The sequence below is a fragment of the Barbus barbus genome (assembly GCF_936440315.1).
Source record: "Barbus barbus genome assembly, chromosome: 10".
NCBI lineage: Eukaryota > Metazoa > Chordata > Actinopteri > Cypriniformes > Cyprinidae > Barbus > Barbus barbus.
In genome coordinates, this window is record NC_136738.1 from 63,404 (window position 1) to 87,253 (window position 23,850).

A 23,850-nucleotide genomic window follows, 5' to 3' on the forward strand; every position below is an offset into this window, starting at 1 on the left:
ATTTTTATAACAAATGTACTGGATTTGTTGTGGAGAATAGGACTATAAGGAGACATTGAAGTCAAAAAGGTTGTGATTCACTGTTCCTATGTGTCTCAAGTGACCCCACAAAGGGTAATATTTGAAACCCCCTTAAAATATTCAAATATTTAAAAATAATCCAATTAAAATATTCAAATATTGAAAATATATTAAAAAAATAATATTTAAAAAATGAAATAAACATATTTTAAATAAATAAATAAACATTTAATTTTATTACATTCAGGGTTCTCAAGTTTTATCAAAATCTTGATGCGGTTAGGGGAGGAGCCCTAATGGAGCCCCAATTTTACCCATTGTTCATAATTAACCAGCACAAATTGAAATTATAACAATTGGTAAATCTGATAAATGACAGAGCAATTCATCACATTAAAAATACTCTTTAATGTTATATTTCAAAATGACAAATATACACAAATTACAAAAATATAACAAATTGCTCAAGAGTACACACTCCAGCTTATGAAATGTGTTTTGTGTTGTAAGTGTTTGTTGCACATTTTGATGCCTTGATAACAGGGGTAGGGGGCTCCCAGACATTTTCACTGTCATAATGGATGACAGTGTTCCGTCCAGAGCCAACCTGTTTCTAGTTTTGGTTTTGTTCAAACCTATCTCCATCAGGACGTGTGTTCGCGCGATGTTGTTGGTTGCCTAGTAACGAACGTACAGTGGCCGAGAATGTTCCGTCAACTTTGTTCGCGCATCTATGTTGCCTATACGTGCTGGCAGCAGGAAACGTCACTTTGGCTGTATCCGAAATCGCCCCCGGTTGGCATTGCCTTTTCAGCGTGAGAAATACACGGCGTGGCGTACAGCGTGTGAACTGGTTGAATTGCGTGTGTCTCACGCCCACATTTCTGGCTTAATATAATTTACATTTATACAACTGTCATTTTTAGGCTATAAATAATCTTTCTTAAAGATAAAAAATATATAATTTTAATTGACATTATAATTGATGAAATACGATTAAATGAACGACAAAGCTCTTGTGAGAAAATATTATTATTTTGATAATTAACTTTTTCAGCCCCCTGCATTCATGAAAAAATTGTCACATTTTTTTGCTTCAGCTTACTTATTTATTAGAGATACGATCTCTATTTTGTTTATAACAAAATATTTACTGCATTTGAAGTTGTCTTTGAAAAAAAAAAATCAAACTGATTCGGCCCTTTAAATTTAAACAGCCGTAAGGCGCGAAAAAGGCGCTCGAAACCAGAAGGATTGTCGGTTGGAGGGAGGACGAATACAACAAACAATCAATCAAGGTAAGATCGATACATTTATATTTTCTTAGCGATTGCTTCGTTATATCCATGTTGTATGAGTTAATGGAATAACTTCTAATTTCGAAGTAACATTATTTTGGCAGTTTATAGCTCTAAGCTAGATCTATTATGGTTATCGAATGCGAAATGAACAAGTATCGATTGAACGGCGCGCCAATACATTTAGATTTGCTCATGTTGCTCCGATCTTGCCAACCTTCAGTCAGTTCTGCACGGTGAAAGTATTTAACTCTTGTCTTATTTTGGCACAACAATGAAAAATGTATATATAATAGCCTATAGTGTAATTTTTAATTCATGTTTATACATTGGGCATACAGTAATACTGCAGTAACTGCACTAGTTTTATTACTTTGTGACAGCATTTTTCGTTAACTAGCAATAATGCACAAATTACTACATGCTTTTTCTTAAAATAATAGCTTTTATGAGATGATTACAAAGTAACAATAGCCTAATAGATATTATTGAGCAAGTTGGTTCAGGTATTATTACTCTATGTATTTCACATTTTTAGTATACCCTAGTAATTTTAAAATTAGTTTGCCTGCTTTTTTTTTTTTTTTTTTTCATTTAATGTTTTGAGTCAGGATGTTTTTCACCTTAATAACACGTCAATGTGATTTGCTACAGAAAACTGCTGGTGGAAATAAAATGCTACAGTTTAGAGTTCACTGTCACCATTAAGGTAAGCTGCTGATACATTTCATGTGGTACAAAATAAAAAAGTATCAAGGAATTTTTTTTTTGTTTTGTTCGTTTATATAAGCTACAATTTAAAAGTGTAATTTAAAGTGTAAAACTTAAAACTTTAAAGTGTAATTATTATTTTTAAACAGTTCTTATAAATACATACAGTATGTAATTCCATCCCAAAAATTTTTTTGAGGTGACTCAATCATGATCATGAGGTGACTAAAGATTCCCAGTTCCCAGCCATATTATACAATGATTTATTGCTTGTCTTTGTTGAATAATACAGAAGATAAAGAGCTTAAACAACTAGTATATTAAATCACACTATTAGTAAAAAAAAAAAAGAGTTTGAGTTCGGCCTCAAACTCTGACCATGATGACATTGTGTCACTACTAAAAGAGATTGAATCTGATCTTAGATTTGTTAGTCTACCTCTACTCCGTGTGTTTCTCTGCACAGACCCTGTGCACCCAGAATGCGATCTTCCCAGATGTCCTTCATCTCCACCCGAAACCGCTTCGCCCCCCTCCGCGAGACGGAACGCGATGCTGTGATCGTCGGAGGCTCCTACGTCCGGCGCGTCCGTGCTACGTCAGCTGAAGGTAGAGTGCACACTAACTGTTTCCCCGGTGCTCGTGTTCTCAATGTTTCTGCGAATGTTTACCTGCGATTCTGAAGGGCAACGAGAACATCGGTGCTGTCGTGCTGCACGCGGGGACAAACGACATCAAGCTGCGGCAGATGGAGACACTGAAGAGGGACTACAGGAGCCTGATCGAGACGGTACGCAGCACATCGCCCGCGGCGACGATCATCGTGTTAGGACTGCTTCCCACGTATCGACAAGGAAACGAAAGGTTCAGTAGACTGTTTGCTTTAAACGAATGGTTATCGTCATGGTGTAAAGAACAGAAACTGCTCTTTGTTAATAATTGGAATCTTTTCTGGGAGCGTCCTAGGCTTTTCCGTGCTGATGACCTGCACCCCAGCAGAGTCGGAGTGGGATCCTGTCGGACAACATCTCCTGGACGCTACGCTCCATCTGACTAGTAAGCCAGCTCTCAAATAACTGCCATGAGGACTTTTGTTCTACCCACTTAAAAGATAGAAGTACTTGCGTTGTCCAATCTATACAGACTGTGTCTGTTCCCCGAATAGCGAGGTCTAAATATAAATTTAATGCAGGATCTAGAAAAAATCTGACCGTGATTAAACCAGAAAAACACAAAATAAACGAACAAAAACTATTTTTAAAGCTTGGGCTCCTAAATATTAGATCACTCGCACCCAAAGCAGTTATTGTAAATGAAATGATCACAGATAATCATTTTGATGTACTCTGCCTGACTCGATAAAACAAAAACAACAAGCAGCCGAAAATGAATAGTGGAATAAAGTCGTTATTTTTGTTTGTTTTTTTGCGCACAAAAAGTATTCTCGTCGCTTGATAAACTTATGGTTGAACTAACATGAACAAACAGTGAATGACTGTAACATTAAAAAAGCTTAATAAATAATGCAGTTCATGTTAGTTAATACTAGTTAATACATTAATTAATGTTAACAATTAAGGCCTTAGAGTTACCAAACTGTTTAATGCACTGGTAGTTCCAGTCCATTTTTTCCCCATTCAGTATTAATGTGCTATTGCTATTAAAACACTATTGTAAAATCAGCATTCAACAGTGTATTTTGTTTTTGTGTGTATCCAATAAAGGCTTGCAAGATTGCCATGATGACACAGATGGCCCCAGCCAAGGTGGTCAAATTCTTTAATTTTGGATGGCTCCATTTGCCAATGTCTTCTAGTGTGTTTACTTCTGCGTTGTCTGTTTTTTTTTGGATGACCAACTGGAAACATGTTTTGTTTTGTTTTTTGTTTAGTTCTAAGATGCTTTATATGCACATATTTTGTATTTTTATTATTATTGCTATTTTTTTTTTTTAGATTGCTTTCCAGTTTTGAAAATGGAAACTTGCACTTGGTTGTTCTTTGACAATATTAATAAATAATGCAAATGTTTTCAGAAATGTGTTTAAATCATCTGTTGTAACTTCTCTTAACATAAAAAGGGGGCATTTTTAAATTTCTCTTTAGTTTATATCTCTTAGTGTCAATGATATGGCACAGCATGCACACACAAAAACACACAGTTATGGTTTATTTATGTAATTCTTGGCTAACATGCGGCTGAACAACTGGCCTACTTGTGGAGCAGATCTGCAAACAGGAGTGCATTGCAAAAGTGCCACCATTCCATGCTGCATGAGGAATGTTGGGAAAGACCAGGGTTTGTATAAAAATCAACTGTGGCCAGGTGTGGTTTATTTGGTTTGTTGTTGGGTTACATGTGGCATTGCTATGGCTTAATTGTGGCCCAAATCTGGCAAGCAGGAGTGGACTGCCTTAAGTGCCATAATGTTCATCTGGCCCACATACCGCGTGGAATGATGGCACTTGGGCGGTCCGCTCCTGTTTGCCAGATTTGGGCCACAATTAGGCCAAAGCAATGCCGCATGTCAGCCGTAAACACAACAAATGAAGCAGAACTGGCCCACATCTGGCCCAGACACCAAAATTGCTGTGGCCCAGATCCGGCCCACACTTTACGTTTTCATCTGGCCCACATACCGCGTGGAATGATGGCACTTGGGCGGTCCGCTCCTGTTTGCCAGATTTGGGCCACAATTAAGCCATAGCAATGCCGCATGTCAGCCGTAAACAAAACAAATGAAGCAGAACTGGCCCACAACTGGCCCAGACACCAAAATTGCTGTGGCCCAGATCTGGCCCACACTTGACATTTTCATCTGGCCCACATACCGCGTGGAATGATGGCACTTGGGCGGTCCGCTCCTGTTTGCCAGATTTGGGCCACAATTAGGCCAAAGCAATGCCGCATGTCAGCCGTAAACAAAACAAATGAAGCAGAACTGGCCCACATCTGGCCCAGACACCAAAATTGCTGTGGCCCAGATCCGGCCCACACTTTACGTTTTCATCTGGCCCACATACCGCGTGGAATGATGGCACTTGGGCGGTCCGCTCCTGTTTGCCAGATTTGGGCCACAATTAAGCCATAGCAATGCCGCATGTCAGCCGTAAACAAAACAAATGAAGCAGAACTGGCCCACAACTGGCCCAGACACCAAAATTGCTGTGGCCCAGATCTGGCCCACACTTGACATTTTCATCTGGCCCACATACCGTGTGGAATGATGGCACTTGGGCGGTCCGCTCCTGTTTGCCAGATTTGGGCCACAATTAGGCCAAAGCAATGCCGCATGTCAGCCATAAACAAAACAAATGAAGCAGAACTGGCCCACATCTGGCCCAGACACCAAAATTGCTGTGGCCCAGATCCGGCCCACACTTGACGTTTTCATCTGGCCCACATACCGCGTGGAATGATGGCACTTGGGCGGTCCGCTCCTGTTTGCCAGATTTGGGCCACAATTAGGCCAAAGCAATGCCGCATGTCAGCCGTAAACAAAACAAATGAAGCAGAACTAGCCCACATCTGGCCCAGACACCAAAATTGCTGTGGCCCAGATCCGGCCCACACTTTACGTTTTCATCTGGCCCACATACCGCGTGGAATGATGGCACTTGGGCGGTCCGCTCCTGTTTGCCAGATTTGGGCCACAATTAAGCCATAGCAATGCCGCATGTCAGCCGTAAACAAAACAAATGAAGCAGAACTGGCCCACAACTGGCCCAGACACCAAAATTGCTGTGGCCCAGATCTGGCCCACACTTGACATTTTCATCTGGCCCACATACCGTGTGGAATGATGGCACTTGGGCGGTCCGCTCCTGTTTGCCAGATTTGGGCCACAATTAGACCAAAGCAATGCCGCATGTCAGCCATAAACAAAACAAATGAAGCAGAACTGGCCCACATCTGGCCCAGACACCAAAATTGCTGTGGCCCAGATCCGGCCCACACTTGACGTTTTCATCTGGCCCACATACCGCGTGGAATGATGGCACTTGGGCGGTCCGCTCCTGTTTGCCAGATTTGGGCCACAATTAAGCCATAGCAAAGCCGCATGTCAGCCATAAAAAAAAAACAAATGAAGCAGAACTGGCCCACATCTGGCCCAGACACCAAAATTGCTGTGGCCCAGATCCGGCCCACACTTGGCCAGTTCTGCTTCATTTGTTTTTTTTTTACGGCTGACATGCGGCATTGCTATGGCTTAATTGTGGCCCAAATCTGGCAAACAGGAGCGGACCGCCCAAGTGCCATCATTCCACGCGGTATGTGGGCCAGATGAAAACGTCAAGTGTGGGCCGGATCTGGGCCACAGCAATTTTGGTGTCTGGGCCAGATGTGGGCCAGTTCTGCTTCATTTGTTTTGTTTACGGCTGACATGCGGCATTGCTATGGCTTAATTGTGGCCCAAATCTGGCAAACAGGAGCGGACCGCCCAAGTGCCATCATTCCACGCGGTATGTGGGCCAGATGAAAGTGTCAAGTGTGGGCCGGATCTGGGCCACAGCAATTTTGGTGTCTGGGCCAGATGTGGGCCAGTTCTGCTTCATTTGTTTTGTTTACGGCTGACATGCGGCATTGCTATGGCTTAATTGTGGCCCAAATCTGGCAAACAGGAGCGGACCGCCCAAGTGCCATCATTCCACGCGGTATGTGGGCCAGATGAAAGTGTCAAGTGTGGGCCGGATCTGGGCCACAGCAATTTTGGTGTCTGGGCCAGATGTGGGCCAGTTCTGCTTCATTTGTTTTTTTTACGGCTGACATGCGGCATTGCTATGGCTTAATTGTGGCCCAAATCTGGCAAACAGGAGCGGACCGCCCAAGTGCCATCATTCCACGCGGTATGTGGGCCAGATGAAAGTGTCAAGTGTGGGCCGGATCTGGGCCACAGCAATTTTGGTGTCTGGGCCAGATGTGGGCCAGTTCTGCTTCATTTGTTTTGTTTACGGCTGACATGCGGCATTGCTATGGCTTAATTGTGGCCCAAATCTGGCAAACAGGAGCGGACCGCCCAAGTGCCATCATTCCACGCGGTATGTGGGCCAGATGAAAGTGTCAAGTGTGGGCCGGATCTGGGCCACAGCAATTTTGCTATCTGGGTAGTCAGATGGAGCGTAGCGTCCTGGAGATGTTGTCCGACAGGAGTTCCGCTCCGACTCTGCTGGGGTGCAGGCCATCAGCACGGAAAAGCCTAGGACGCTCCCAGAAAAGATCCCAATTATTTACAAAGAGCAGTTTCTGTTCTTTACACCATGACAATAACCATTCGTTTAAAGCAAACAGTCTACTGAACCTTTCGTTTCCTCGTTGATACGTCGGAAGTGGTCCTGTTACAGCTAAAGTGTTTGAATCTATGGTAAATGAACAGTTAAAGTACTATTTGTCAGCTAATAATATTTTACTATAATATTGTTAGCTGTTAATATTATTAACTATTGTACTATAACTGCTGCAATTGGATTGGATTGGATTGGATTCAATTTATTGTCATTGCACATGTAGGTACAAGGCAACGAAATGCAATAAAGAAGAAGAAATACAGCATAACATGAGGAAAGAGAGGAGAAAAAAATTGTCCTCACACTACGCTCCTGGACGAGAGTGCAGTGTGAGAACAGACAAAAACCTCAGCATAAAGCACAGTCAACACAGGAACATAACTTGCATAGTAATCCTAGTTCAGACGAAACAGCCATCCGGCCAGCAGCCATTACAGCGCAAACACACGGACCCGTTATCACTGACAGGATGAAGCGACGAAGGCGTGGGATGGGGGTAGGGAGGTGTATGAGTGTGTGTATGTGTATAACGGGTATGTGTATTGAAAGTATTTGATTCTGTGAATCATGAAATTTTGTTGCAAAGGCTTAAATGTGTAGGTTTTAGTGATATAGTATTGAAGTGGTTCTCTAATTACTTGACCGGAAGAACTCAATGTGTTTCCATAGATAATTATTTTTCTGCTCCTTTAATAGTGAAGACAGGTGTTCCTCAAAGATCAATTTTGGGGCCAATTTTATTTTCTATCTATATAAATGAACTTGGTAAAGGAGTTGAGCCAGCAAATGTTCACTTTTATGCAGAAGATACTATTCTCTAGACTATGGCTCTATCTTTAAAAGTGGTAATGGACACTTTACAGAATGCTTTTAATTCATTTCAGACTTCTCTTGATAACTTAAAATTAGTGTTGAATGCTAAAAAACTAAAAATGCATTTTTACACGGTCCAGGTTAACATTAAATGATTTTATGATCCAAACTTTAAATGGTACACATTGAAAGGGTTGCATCTTACAAATATCTTGATATCTGGCTCAATGATAAGCTGACATGCAGCTCTCGTATATCGATAGTCTTTTAAAGAAATTGAGACCAACGTTAGGTTTTTATTTTCTTTAAATAAAAAAGTTTCTCCTTTATTGCTCGAAAACGTTTAGTTGAAAGTACTCTTTTATCAGTATTGGACTATGGTGATATAATTTATATGCATGCACCTCTGAATGTTTTGAAAAAACTGGATGTAGTTTATCATGCTGCTTTACGATTTTTTTACTGGTACAAGTGTCCGCACACATCACTGTAACAGTATTTATCTAGTTTGTTGACATGCTGCACAAATATTTATAATACCAGATCAACAGATAAACTCTTAAGATGCTGATTTCTCATACAGAGATCGATCTGTATGGAACGAGCTTCAAGGCACATTACATAAGGGATCTATACCATATCTCGCTATGTTTAAAATATTTTAAAGTCTGTTTATATAGAACAGTGTAAGTTTTAATAACTGACTAGGATTTGTAGTTTTTAGAAAATTGCATTTTGTGTTTGTTCGTTATGTGGTGATATGTTTTTCTTTGTAACTTTGTCCTTTGCTGCCTATCTTGACCAGGACTCCCTGGTAGAAGAGATATTGGATCTCAACGGGAACTTCCTGGTTAAATAAGTAAATAAACAAATAAAAATGGAAAATGTTAAAAATGCTGGTGGAGAAAGAGTTCAAATGGTGAATACACTGTATATACTGTACGAGTGATGAGCTGATGTAATGCATTTTTCGGAGTCTCTAGAAGCTGCAAGTTTCCCGCAGTGCTGTATTTCTCATGTTACTCATGCCTTGTGGTCATGAATCACTTTTGCTGCTGTATTACTTTGGATAAGTGTCAAGTAAATGTAAAAATTTGTAATTGTGAGGGAAAGGATTCAATAAAATCTTAAGATTTTCAGAATGTTGTGAATGAACATGATGCATGCTTATTCTCCCAGAGATTTTGCAGATTTATATCAAAGGTATCAGTCAGTGTGTGGTGTGTCCAGCAGCTGCAGAGCATCTGATCTTCTTGAGCGGAGAAACATCTGCCAGTTCTTGCTGTGAGATTTTACTCTTCCAACAAGACACTTGCCAGTTCTGTGGTTAGGGCTATTGAACAGAAAACAGAAATCTGTCTCCAGAAGGCATTTGTTTGTCATTCCTCTCGATCTGAAGAAGCCAGAGACTCGCTTCAAGACTTTCCTAGCCCCTCAGAAATCCTTCCCTAACAACAGACACGCACTGGAGCGACAGCAGAGTAAAGAAAAATCATTTACACGACAAACATGACAAATAACACAGGCATCACGCCTTAAAGTAAACCCAATTTATTTCCAAAGAAAAACAAAGGACCATCAGGAAAATACAGGACTTCCTGTCATATAGAGAGAGGACATACGGTACAGTGCCACGACTGAAAACAGACAACCAGTCAGCCAAGAACAGCTCCAGAAAGTCAAAGCAGCGCTGAGGAAACACCATCAGAATTATCACTGATTAATCAACAATAATTATGGCTGAAATAAAAAAAACCTTCAAACAAAACAGTAATGAACATTAGATTTACAAAACTTTGCTTGTTTAAACGTCTTTTCTTTTTCTCCAGATGAATATATTTCAGTTCACTATATCAGGTTAATGAACTGAAACATCACAATCGCTAGTTGTGTTTAACTATGTGAAGGACTGAGAAACTCTCAAAGTTAAAGCTTAAAAACAAAGCGCCATAGCAGTTTTCATTTCGTGGCTTTTCTAAACATGTTTGCTTCACTCTTAGTGTTTGCCACTGGCACGATTCACCTTCTAATGACAAACCTCACTGAAAGTTCAACAGCTTCGCTGAAATCTTAAATGATCTAATGCTAAATAACACAAGAAACATAAATATAGAACTTATAAATCTATAGTGTGTGTGAGGAGAGATGAACTAAACAGAAAATACCTCCAGTAATCATAAGAGACATCATCCAGCAGATTCACTGCAGTCAGCAGAAGTGTGTGCGCGTGCGAGATGTGAGGTGTGTGTGTGTGAGAGAGATGTGAGGTGTGTGTGTGCGTGCGAGATGTGAGGTGTGTGTGCGCGTGTGAGAGAGATGTGAGGTGTGTGTGTGTGCGCGCATGAGTGTGTGTGTCTGCATGAGTGTGTGTGTGTGAGAGATGAGGTGAGTGTGTGTGAGAGAGAGAGAGAGAGAGAGAGAGAGTGAGTGTGTGTGTGTGTGAGAGATGTGAGGTGAGTGAGTGTGTTAGAGAGAGTGTGTGTGTGTGTGTGTGTGTGTGTATCTCTTTGAGAGATGTGAGGTGAGTGTGTGTGTGTAAACTTTAAAAGCAGGAAGAGGAGACAGAAAAGCAGTGGCACCGGAAGCGTCTCTGGACTCGTGCACGCTCATCCCGTTGATTTGGTTCAATCGTTTCATTCCACAGTCCTGCCTTTCATTAAATAAATACAGTTCAGTTTCAATTCGTAATAATCACAGTCCATGACCAAGATGGTCTTTCACATCCGACTGAAGGTAGCGTTTAGCAAGACATACCAAACGATTCAAATGTCAGTTTTATGACTGCAGTTTACGGTCTGGGTGTCGAGTGGACAGTTCAGATTCAGTTTCCAGGTCCAATGCATGAAATGACGCTCCTCAGAACATAATGACGGTCAGGGTCAGGTTTGAGGTTTGGATGCAGTGGAGATGCTTGTTAAACAGCCTGATTTAAACTCCTTCACTTATCATTTTGATGCACAATTCAAACAACAGGAACCAGGCCACGGTCAGCCGACACATGGCAGAAGAAAAAGAGGATAAGAGACTATAAAAATGAAAGGAGAAGAGACGGCATGAGAGCAGACAAGATGATGAAAAAGAGAGCCACAGGACAGTCGGCGTTAAACACAAGAACGGATCTAAATCCATGTGTTTGATGAGCCAAAAGCAACTGAAGCTGACGCAGCGGTACGCTTCTTCATCAGAGCAAGCTCTCAGGAATCCGCCACATTACTGGAACTACTCTGCTTAGAAAAAACTAATTTAACAAAAAAAAAACAAACAAAAAAATGAAATAAATACAAGCCATAAATAAAAAATACATGACAAAACAAAGCCATCTAGTGTTTCACCATTGTCAGAACACTATGTGTGAGCGAGAGACACGACAGCAGCGTTCCTCTCAGCGGAGTCAGATTTTATTAAACTCTAGAGAAAGACATTTACACAGACTAGCAATAATACTGTAGATACTCGAGCCGTTCCTCATGCAGCAGGCTGCACAAGGACGCAGTTTCATCAGTGTGTTTGTCAGTCCTCCAGCGGCCTCGGCTGATCACGTCCAGAACCTCAGACGCTTCTTCACCAGCTGAGCAGGGAGGTGCGGCCCAGCGTCATGAAGTACACCTGACTCGAGCCCCCGGAGCGCACCGAGGCGAAGAACACCTGCAGACCACACAGATCAGCACACCTGACTTCAAATCAATACTTCACTGAAAGCTTCTGGACCAAAACGAGAGTGAAAACAACCGGATCCAGCCGAGTGTTCAGATAATCACAGATGAGCTCTCAATAGATCACAAAACCTCTCAAGAGCGTGTTCTGGTATGATCGGGCCATAATTCACACCAAAATCAAAACACACAAATTATCATATTTTGCAGAAAGAAAAAGATTTTTTTACACAATTATAACAGATCACATTTTCCACCGGTTGCTGCAAAAAAGTCTGGATGCTATTCTCAATGACGGTTCCCATCAGACTCTTATTACTGTTAAACATGGAATTCATGCATCATCATTCTTAAAGCCAAATTGCGGTAATTCAAGATAATACAAATTTCAGAAATATTTTTCATTTTCCTTACGCATTGCACAGGTAAAGCCCATGAACTGATTTTACAGCAGAAACAGTCAAAGATGATCTAAAGACGCACCTTGTCATTTCTCTCACACAGAAACTTGAGTCGTTGAGCTCTTTTGTGCATGAAAACTCCATCCAAGTGGCCTGTTTCCACCGAGCGGATCTCTATAGCCTTCTCTCCCCAGCCCATGATCTGGTTAGAGCGAATATAAGCTGCAAGATACACAAAATACAGGTGAGGAATAACAATGTGCTCACAAATACACACGGGGAGGTAAAGATAAACTCAGTCTCATTGTTGATTGAGACTACTGACTGATTGAGTGCCTTAACAAATAATTAAACTTTATTTGGAGTACTACTTGTGCACAATGCACATTTCTTAATATTTATCTTAAAATGTGTTTTAATGTCACTATTGATGAGGATTGTATGATCTTTGAATAATATTGGTCTTTAAATGCAAGATATTTAAAGTGTGCCTGAGGTATACTTGCAATAGTTCCACTTTAGCACAATCAAATATAACTCAGTATATATCTTTAGTTGGACTTCAACTCTACTTCCTCATAATTAAAACGCATTAAGTACAAAATTGGTTTCTAATTTAGCAGACTTATCTTATTTTCATCAAATAAAAAGCGACAGTATTTAACTTTTCCTCTCTATCAGTGAATGATGATTCTGATAGAAAACACACCTGATGTCTGTTTGCTATAATAACAAACGCAACTTCCATGCATCTGATTGACAAATAAATCTTGCGCTTTTATTTCAAGGTTGTTGTTAATGTTGTGGTTATTTTAATGTACTTCGTACTTTCGATTTAATGACATTCAGTTAAAGGTCATTTATCACTCAGTGGAACGGTGCGTATGCTTTTAGACACTTGCATTGTTTTTGCTCAGTTTAAATATGGAGCCTTGAACTGCTCAGGTAATGTCAATGATATGACCGATAGCATTGAAAAACTACAGTAAAGTAAAACTACTTTACTCTATCAGTACTGGCCACGAGTACCACGGAGAGATCACACATTGGCTGGTCAGATAATATGAGCTTCTTACGGAGCGTGTGCACAATGAGATTTGAGGCACGAACAACGCTGTTCAACGTCTCCATTAATTCATGCTTGTGGTGATTTAATGTGTATATATTTTAAAGCACTGAATTGGTGTAGAAATCGCAATTCATTCGATTCTTAGTGTTTTAAATTGATTACCGTCCGAAATCAACGATTCACGATTCAAAATCAAGACCGATGCATCATCAGGGTTTGTAATCGATGCTTAGAGAAAACGAGTGAATGGTGGTCACCCCACAACAAGAGCGGAGAGAAATAGCTGTGCGTTATAGTATTTGTGTTGTATTTTAAGTGGTTTAATGAACAACCTGATTCTGCACTGAACTGCTGTGCCGATCCATCACGTGTGCTTTACTTTTCAAGGAAGATATTCAAAATGTTTAAATCTCAAAAACATGAAAATCATTACACTGGTACATTGGTAGTGGCTATCAAAGTCACATGCTCTGACAGAAGAGATGTGTGACTGCATTCAGTGTGGCTCAACTACACAAAGACTGCATGTGAAGACACTGACAGCTATGGGCTAATAAACACGACTCGTCTCTCTGAACATGACTGAAGGACTGTACCGACGGACGTGGGCATCTCGCCCCACTGCAGCACCACGTCTTTGGTGATGCGGCCGTAGGTGTTGACATACACGCCCTCGTCCTCATAGCACACCAGCAGCTCGATGCCATCCGTGTTGGGCAGGATGATGATGGCGTGCGACTGAATGTTGGTCTGAATCTAGAAGCAGAGAGAGAGGAAGAGGAAGGGTCAGGAGCACACCTCAGATGAAGAAGCTCAATGCTCTTCTCCATTCAGCTCTTCTACATACGTGAGTTGGCAGGTAAATGTCGTAGACGGCTCCCGAGTCCACATCCACAGCATGAAAACCAGAGCAGGACCCGTAGATGACCTTTAACCTTTGGCCTTCTTCAACCGTGAGGTCAACCAGCAGTGGCTTGTGCACCAGATCACCGAACGACTGCCACACAGAGGAAAACACTCCGATTATTCATTCTTTCACTGCCACAGTCTTCAAGATCCCATTTCAGCCCATTCACACCAGGAACAAGAACTATAACCATAATTACATTAGCATCCAGAGCAAGCTCTATGAAGTCAGCTGGATTCTGACTGGCTGTCAATGTTATTATTTATCAAAAAATCGCTCTGAAAGTTATTCCAGCGATACTGTGCCTCTGTGTAGCTGCTGTTAAAGTTGTTGTGCGGATGTTAAACTTCATAGTTATCGTCCTTAGTGCTAACAAACAGCCTTTGTTCTATCATCTGCAGTCACTGATGATGTTCCTAGTGCAAGCAGGGCCACAGAAAGCTTGTAAGTGCAGGTGTGATGAGTACAACTCATCAACGGTCAGTGTGTTCAGGTGTCTCTGACTCTAGAAACCAGTGCTGGCCACTGATCCCAAGCCTGTCCTTCTGTCATCACTCGCACACTAACTTCCTCAAACGAAGAGTGCTGGTCTCTGGAAAACCTCACTCATAGCAGAAAACCTCATGAACAATTAAGTGACACTGCCAATGCAGACGATTTCATACTTGGAAGACGAAGCCCCCAAATCCCTAAATGAACTATTTTTATCAAATTAAAAATAATGCATGCTAACACTGGTTCTCTTTCCTAGCAACTGTGTGAGTACAAGTTGCATATTTATGTTGCAAAATTTCCACCAGAACAATGGTTGCAACATTCTAATGCATAGAACAACTTGCTTAAAACAATAAAAGCAGTGTGTTTTATGCTGAACTTATCACAGATCGAGATGGAAGCATGCTTTTTGTTCCTCTGAAATAATGAATAGTTTGGTAGGGAAATGAGTCGATGTGCTGCAGAGCGGAGGACAGGTGACACTCTAAAGCACTGCGATCCTGTCCTCTCTGACTCCTGTCACATGAAGTCACTGCACTGGCGTGTCATTTAAGCAATAACTTCACTGAATGTCTGTAGAAAGTGGAACTCCATGCAGTTTCTGTACTTTAACCAGCCTATAAACAGGCTCCTCTGAATCATTTCATACGTTTTAGCAAAGAGTTTGATTGCGTTTGTGCTCTCTTGACGAAGCTCACTGGTCAGAGTCAAGGCTAGGTTGCGCCCTCAGAAGTGTGCAGGTGAAGAGCGCATTATTCAGCAGCTCAGAACATCAGTCACGCTCATGTCAGCTTATTCACCTTGAAAGCCATGAATTTATGGTAGGGTTTGGGAGCCCAGGCGTACACCTCGACTGAATTCTTCAGAGCCAGAACCAAGAACTTAATCCTCTCGTACTTCACTACAGACCAAACAGAGCAACAGACAATCGGATCAATGCCTGAGTAAGGAGAAGAAATAATACAGCTATGATATGATATGACATGATATGAAGACGTACCGACTTTGTAGTGCACACAGCCCTCGAGCTCTCCTACAGTGGTCCAACCCTGCTTCTTCTCCACCTCAGGGTCATTATGGAGGATCTTGTTCCTCAGCCAGGACAGATAGTACACCCGCAATTTATTCTTCTTCCCTACAAACAAAACAAAGTACTTCAGTTCTCTTGCTCTTCTGGTCCAGACCAAACTCGCAGAACGTCCGAATCAATGGCGTGTGTAATCAAAGCCTTAAAATTTAAATATCAGAATCGGGCCGATTTGAAAAATTATGCCGAAATGCCTTGCCGATATGATGAGTAACTCACATGTGCTCAAGGTGCGCTCATTCCTGAAGCGTGACTAGATTCACTGTTTTGGATCGCTGTAATAAATTAGAGAATGCACATACAGAAAGACACGCTCGGTGTGCGATAGAATCAACAGTCACTATAGCTCACATGAATAAAAATCATAAACATGACACTTGTAAATAAAATATTTTTTTATATACAGATTTATTCATTCAAGTGTAATATTTTACAACCGGATTATTAAAACTTAAATACAAGGAGGTCTAAAAGATTTGTAGAACTTTTACAGTTCTTTTGCTTTAGACTCTCTACAAATATTAAATCTGAAAATACAATTTTAAGATTACTGGTTGATTCTATTATAGTTATTTTCAAGCTCTCTATAAAATCAACTTTAATGTTTATTTAGTTCTAACAAGCCTAAGTAGTTTTGCTCAAAACTAACCAAAACTGAACAAATTTGTTTATAATCTCTACACAGAAGAGAACTGGTGTTGTTTCTAAACAAAAGGAGATCAGTATCGGCCAAAATGGGTTTAAAAATTTCAGTATATTCGATATCGACGAAAATCCAATATTATGCATCCCTAGTAGAAAACTTTTCAAATTAAAGTAAAAGAATATTCATTTTCTAAGAATTAGCAGTACAATGAATTATTTGTGTACATGACAGATCTGTAGCCAGTCTAAATAACTCAAGGACTTCAGTTTTATGTTTCAACATCTGGGAGAATGCAGTTTCTCAGAAGGTTGATCTGGATCTGAAGTGTGTCTTGAAGGCTTCTTAAATGCCACAGCTGTTTCAAAAGTGTCTGCGTGTGTAATGGAATATTTCACCATGTGCAAACATGCTAAACTACAGCGTGTGTCAGCATAATAGTAAAACAGCATTTGCACAATTTCTCTGTTTTAAACTGATTAGTTTCCACATCACACGTGTAATGTCCGAGACTCAGAGACCACAGACAGACAGACACAGAGGGAAATACAGGAACCACACAGTGTGTGTATAAGAGAGAGCCAGACCACACAGAGTTACACAACATGTTACACAACAGCGGCGTGACGCAGAAACATCCTCCATGGCTGCAGAGGTGCGTTACCTGATATGGTCACCAGCACATTGAGTCCCTCCAGAACCTCCATCTGCTGGAAGCGTCTGCGGCTGATGAGCGGGTAGACCTTGCCCTGACCGCTGCGGTCCAGCAGCATGAGGCCGCTCTCCGTGCCCACCAGCAGATTCACTCCTGCAGAAAGAAACACGTCACAGCCACCTAAACACTCTCGCTGCTCTCTGAAGAAACGCAGTAAAGAGGGTCTTCGATCACGCTTTTCTAGCATCATCAACAAACTCCAGTCCAGGAACTCGAGGGATGGTTCAGATGACACGGTTCAAAGCCTACTTCTCTTTTGTAAAAAAAAATAAATAAAAATCATGCAGTTTTTTTTTTTTTATTCACAAGGACTTGACTGGATGGTGAGAAGTGAAAGCCAAAATAGAAAGATGTTAGAGTTGTATGGATGAAAGATCAAACTTTCATGTTCTTTGGAAACACATGCACTAGTCACTCATTCACAATAACACCAGGAATGCCAACTAAATGTTTCATTTGTGATAATCCTCACAATAATTTATCAATATTTTTTTTTTTGCACTCAAAGCATGGCTCTTGTTAAAGCTGCAGTCCGTAACTTTTTTTTGGTTAAAAAAGATCCGAAATCAATTTGAGCAAGTATATAACCAGCCAGTGTTCAAAACTATCGCCTTACTTTAACGCGATCCACAGAAGTAAGCTTGTAATAATGTTTTCTAATCTGAGTGGTGCTGCGTCATTACGTCACGTCTGTAAACAACATAAAGAAGTTTTCCCGGCTAATAGACTATATCTCATGTGAGGATCCTGCAGGTGGAGGATCGTTTATAGCCTTTTCTCACAGCAGCTGGAATAATTATATTTATCATTTTGATGGCCAATTGTAATCCAGAACATATTGTGTTTATGAAACACATGTGACAGAAATTAGATTATGTTCCAGTTTTTGTATTTGTTTTTGTCCATCTTTTGTATTTGTATTTTAAAGAAAACCAGTTCGAAGGGAGCATAGTTTGCTTTTTGTGTTAGAAGAATTTCTTTATATGAAAATCGAATGGTATGACAATTAGATTAGACTGTACAGAAATTGAAAGCTACAAGCTAATACACACTATACTCAGTCATGCAATGCTGATGTTGTTAACATTAACAATGAGAAATAATTATTTGCACGGTTTGATTTGATATGAGCTAATTAACCAATCCTTAGATTTAATAACCATTGGTTGTGCAATTTATTGTAATGCTTTTTTCCTCAGTTGGTCAGAACAAAAGTGGCAGACTTGTTACTAACTTGTTAAGATGGCAATATCCGGTGAAAATTCACAGCCTACACAATGAATATAATTCAAATAGCTGCAATTGCAGGTTTCAAACAGAGATGGCGACAAAGAGGCAAAACTTACAGACTGCAGCTTTAATTTATGAAGAATATAATTAGGATATAATGCAATAGAGAAGAAAGCTGTGTAAATAAATCAGGATCTGTGGGATAGGGTTTCTCTGTGTGCTTTAATAAAATGAGGACGAGCCTGAATCTCTCATTGAGATACATACAGCACACAGGCCAGATTCTTCTGTGATTTCAGGGGAATTAAGTCTGTGGTGTGGTAGTGTGTTCCTGTAGTGCTGCTGTAATAGAAGACTGAAGCGCACTTCTTTCACTGCTAAGAGCAAATCCTGCTGGAGTTCACTTCCCTCCCTCAGGCTCAGCTCTGAAGTGACTAGTGAAAAACTCGAAGTAATGCTTTGCACATGTAAGACATAAAAGCTTATGTGCACTGGCATATCAATATCACAGACACAGAGCATTTGCTCCTTTGATTTTGGGATTTTATTTACAGTTAGACTGGTGGTCAATCTGGTCTTGTGGCTCAGGACTCGTGACATACTCACCCCAGAGAGCAGCGCACAGGATCTCTGAATTGAACCTCTTCTTGTACTTGCGGATCTCTGGCGTGTCGTTCTGGGGCCGTGTGTTGACAGGGTTGACGTTGACCACCGATCCCTTACGAGACGCGTCCTGCCGCATAGCCTCCTGCAGTCGAACGTCATTACTGTAACCTGACAAAACTACAGACAATATCCAGTCAGGCCACGTCTGATTAGATAGCACCCTTCACAATACACACTGTATCTATAAGCAGCTTCACAAGAAACAAAATCATGTTCAAGTTTGTTTATATATCTTCTTGACTTAAAATCACATTTAGCAGATTAGCACTGGGCGATACAAGCAATCAGGCAGTTGAGATTTACTTTATAGTGTATATTGATCTGTGTGTGTGTACTGCATGTCTGCAGATAAACCTGTAATCTCAGAGAAAAAATAAATAAATAAATAGATTCTGATTCTGTAATGCACTTTTTAGAATTCCCATTATTGATTTTTTATATTCAAGTCACTAAATTAAACACTGTTCAACAAACTGTAGTGAGCAGCATTCACTGGGGCACACCAGGATCCAGTTCATGGTGGTTCACTCTCTGACTGCAACAATGGACAAAGGTTTTATACTTTTTGACTGGATCTAGGCGGACTAACATAACTAAACTGTCCAACTCCATCTGATAAAGATGCTAGGACCACAGCCAGACTCCTCTTGGAGGACAAGAAGACCGCCTCTAGTACCAAGCCTGGGTAGGCATTCCCTAAACTGTTTTTCGATTCTTCAGAAAGAGCGTGCAGGAAAATTCCACCGGTGCTCCCGAATGTAAACAAAGACAGGAGTAAAATGCAGCAGACAGCACACTGCTATTACATTATTATTACAAATTTCTATGAAGCTCCGCACCTCCTCACAACCCCAAGTTTGTCCGCGACCTGCCATGCTAAACTGCAAACTGTCAACAAACACTTCCTCATCCCATATTACACAGCGCAGCTGGTTTAGTCCAAAAATGCACAGTTTTTTGCAGTTGGGTCTGTTTGAGGTCCGATCGCGTTCTCACCACAAATGAACCGCTCCAGGGTTCGTTTGAAAGGGTACCGAGACCACCTCTTCAAGGAGGTCTCGGTACGCTTGTTTGGTCCGCTTTTGGTGCACACCCAAGTGCGATTGCTGCATTCTCACCTGCCCAAACGAACCGCACCAAGAGGGAAAACGAACTCTAGTACGATTCAACCGAACTAAATGAGGCAGGTGTGAAAGCACCCTAAGTCAACGAAAACTGATGACTATTTTCGTCTAGTTTTAGTCAATGAAAATTGCATTTTAGTCTCTTTTAGTAATGCAATTTTATTTAACCCAGTCAATATAGTATAAGTACCTAGTAGCAGTGGCATACCGTGGGGTTTCAGTCAGGGCCTTCAGTAAGCAACTGTAAACTACATGTACGCATCTTACACATCTCTGTTACAACTAACGCAGCTATATGCATATAATGCACATATTATGCGACACACAGGCTCTCAAACAATGATGGCTGATCAACTATTTCAACAGTAGGCTAGATTAGGGTGGGTTAAATGCAGAGTAAATTTCCCTACATGGTCAGTAAAAGTAATCCACCAATACACAGGTCACTGTGCACATTCATGTCACTCTAAAATGACGACGCACCCAAAGCAGCAAAACTGTACAAATGCTGGACATCCACACACCACACCACAGTATTATCAATGCACCACCTACACCTCCATAACAATGTGCATGATACAATACTCATCAAATAATAAAGCACTCACCTTTCACGTGTAAATAAAGTCCAGTCCATGGGTCTGTCATTCCATGCCCCTTTACTCGGATTTAAAAGTAAACACAGCCAACAAAACTTGTGCTTGGTGCTAGCTGTTAGCCACTCATAGTTGCAAACTTTGAAATGGCACATAAAAACTTTGCTCGCCTTTGTTAGCAAATTCAGTTTGGGTGTAGGTCTTCCTTTCTCAGTTATTCTCTTTTGTCTGCAAAAGAGCGCCTTGAAAAAGACGATTTTAGTAGATTGGCAACAAGATCTGGTGTAGGCGCCGATGACTGCAGCTGTCATTTTCTTTTCGTTTACTTTCAGGTTTGTACCTTGGAAATCCCTGATTAAAGGGGCGATCTAACCGGGGGTAACACTGGGGGTAGCACTGGGCACGTAGCTGGACCCAGAGGGCGGGCTGTCATTGAAAGTCACAATTTGATTGGCTGATGATTCTGTCACTAATGCTTGTAACAAATCAGATGTGACGTCTTTCAACAAAAGGGTAGCACTATCTGTAGTGCTGGCCTCTGACTTTTTTTATGTAGGATATTCCAGGTCAACCTCAACTAAACTAATCATAGGCAATTTAGTGGACATTACACAAATGAAAATGATACCCAAATAATCAATAAAAACGTTTTTCACAATTGTGTTTTTTATAGGGCCAGCAGAGAAGGCCCTGCTTCCCGACGGCCCACCACTGCGCTAGTAGTATAGACCAAACCAACATTTTCTTTTAGCCAAACCCATTTCAAACAAGTTTATCTTATTATATTATTGTTACCTTATAGACTCAAGAATACATCCATGCCAGACAAGGAAGACACTCTGATTTGAATTTACAACATTTATTTTACCAACCAAACATGTTAACATGTTTGTTGTCGTCTTCTAAATAATGCTGCGAGTGGGGCTTGAGGAAGTGACATCGCCTGCGTCTGATGTGAGACACAGGAAACAGAAATACTGCAAAATAATAATATTAACGCGACTAAATGAGACGAAAAAACGTTATAACATTTAGTTTCGATCTCTGAGTGTAGCGAGTCTCCATCACAGAGAAAGCGGATTGACCAAGTTTTTGACCAAATTTGTAACCAGGTTAAGCGCCGGCGAGCAAACCGTCACTCCAAGGTACTTTATCTGCGTGTTCCAGATCTTAGGAGCCTCTGATGCTCCAGAAAATCAGCCTCCTGTTGTGCTTCGTCTTCAAGCTGTTGAGACGGATTCCCCAAAAAAGGCTTAATTTCCTTCAGCATTTTTTTCTTTTGATATGTTTTGTTAGATTCACTAATGAAAATTTGCAGCACTTACCAAGATCTGACAAAAGGTCAAATGATTGACATGATAATCCAATACTGATTTTTACTAAAACATCTAAATCTCTTTCATGTTCTGTACTGTTCAAAATATTCTGGGTTCAATCAACAACATTTGTGGCATAATGTTAATTACCACAAAAAAAAATGCTTTCAACATGTTTCTGGTGTTCTTCAAAAGCAGCTGAACTAGAGGTTGGGTTAGGCTGCGGCTCTTACAGGAGCGGTGGAGCGAGACTGTCCTCTGGTGGCATCACACTTACCAGCATTATTGAGCGCGCTGCCGGTGGATGGAGAGACCTGGAGGAGACGCGGGTCAATGAAGGGTGTGAAAGACGAGGAAGACTTGTGCTTCGGCACGGTGGGAGTCTGTGAGAACACCAAGAGCAAAGAGTGAGAAAATACCAAAACCAACAGCTACACCTTAATGTTAAAGAGCAGAATAACACTGAACACTTAAGCATTCTCTAATTTATTAATTGTAATAATGTCTGTAAAAAGCTAAGGACTAACAGTCTAACAGCTACAACTAAACACACAGATGACAAAACATGCTGAATAACTTGATGGTGGTTGGTGGAAAAAAAAAGATGAATTGACAATGAAAATGAATCATTACAATTCTAAGAGAGTAAAACGCAGGGGAAATGGATGCAAGCAAGCTGAAGGAAAAACCCTTCTGAGAAAAGCATGTGTCTTTTCTAGGTTTCTGGGGCTCAGTTACATGACATCTGTATCTCTACTGTAATCAGAGACAATGCAGTGAAGAATGAGTTCCTTCTCATGAGTCGTGCAAAGAAACACTCCCTCATATTTTGCAATGTTGTTTTTTTTTTTTTTTTTGGTTGTTTGGTTTGGTTTTCAAACCAGAAAAGGTAGTGAATAATAGAGGGAAAAAGAAGAAATAAAGAAGTGTTAATAAAAAGTGATTAATGAAAACTCATAATAAGACAGAAAAATCTGCCAGATAACCAAATAATTGGCCAATAGTTTTTAAAAATCAATAAACAAACTTCCTGCTCAGTGCAAAATAGTGCTGAACTTCATTAGAAATGTACCTAAAAATTAACCATGAGAATGTTGTTTGATAACTTATCAAGTTAAAAAAATGTGTATATATTGTTGTATTACAAATGTATTAAATGTTTAATTTAGGTTCCAATACAATAGTATATAAACGGAGAAAGTTTAGTAGACTGAATTTAGCATTTGAGGTATAGATGATGATATTCAAAGAAGATTAAGTCAAGCAATCCAGGTGTCTGACATTAACCTTTTGTCTTTATGCACCTCCTGAACAGTGTCATTGTCCCAAATTAAGCTATGATAATGTGAAGGTATGGGCGATACTGTCAGGCTGATTGGATTAGCACCTATGCATTTGAATGGCACTGTTATGCTGATGAGATCAAGAAACGAGCTGACTCATGTATTTCATTTACATGCTTTGTTCAGAGTGTCTTCACCTTTATGTAAATCCCTCCCCCCTGGAATGTATATAAACTACAATGTATACTCTTTGAGTCAGACTTGGATGACTACAGCAACGCACAGCGATATATATATATATATATTCTAATAATAGTATTTATGTTTCTTTACTGTTACAAACAGGACCTAAACTTCTGAAAATACTAAGTTACACTGGATACCTACAACTCCAGGCATTACGCCATTTCTTGTGGTGTTCCTCATGGCTCAATTTTCGGTCCTCTATCATTTAACCTATACATGCTTCCTTTAGCTCAACCCTACTGGACTGTATAGACAGCATAAAATTGTGGATGTCACAGAACTTTCTACAGC

The 23,850-nt window shown here is 40.5% G+C and overlaps 1 protein-coding gene and 1 long non-coding RNA gene across 2 annotated transcripts in view; one reads left to right on the forward strand and one right to left on the reverse strand.

Annotated features, from left to right (window-relative positions):
- Positions 1 to 815: 815 nt before the first annotated feature.
- LOC306875925 lies at positions 816 to 4,126 on the forward strand. The gene is made up of 5 exons (XR_013784782.1): positions 816 to 1,319; positions 1,974 to 2,028; positions 2,497 to 2,639; positions 2,716 to 3,086; positions 3,755 to 4,126. It is a non-coding gene; the product is annotated as an uncharacterized lncRNA (long non-coding RNA).
- A 5,532-nt stretch (positions 4,127 to 9,658) lies between these two features.
- LOC306876364 (mitogen-activated protein kinase kinase kinase kinase 4-like) overlaps positions 9,659 to 23,850 on the reverse strand; it is a 49,555-nt gene continuing 35,363 nt past the window's right edge. Inside the window, exons 19-27 of the mRNA XM_079427467.1 lie at positions 22,308 to 22,413; positions 18,935 to 19,111; positions 17,048 to 17,191; positions 15,654 to 15,788; positions 15,454 to 15,554; positions 14,099 to 14,248; positions 13,848 to 14,007; positions 12,265 to 12,404; positions 9,659 to 11,773 (exon numbers count right to left, since the gene is read on the reverse strand). Of these exons, the coding sequence (XP_079283593.1) occupies positions 11,690 to 11,773; positions 12,265 to 12,404; positions 13,848 to 14,007; positions 14,099 to 14,248; positions 15,454 to 15,554; positions 15,654 to 15,788; positions 17,048 to 17,191; positions 18,935 to 19,111; positions 22,308 to 22,413 (1,197 nt within the window). The 3' untranslated portion in view covers positions 9,659 to 11,689. The remainder of the gene's footprint in view (positions 11,774 to 12,264; positions 12,405 to 13,847; positions 14,008 to 14,098; positions 14,249 to 15,453; positions 15,555 to 15,653; positions 15,789 to 17,047; positions 17,192 to 18,934; positions 19,112 to 22,307; positions 22,414 to 23,850) is intronic.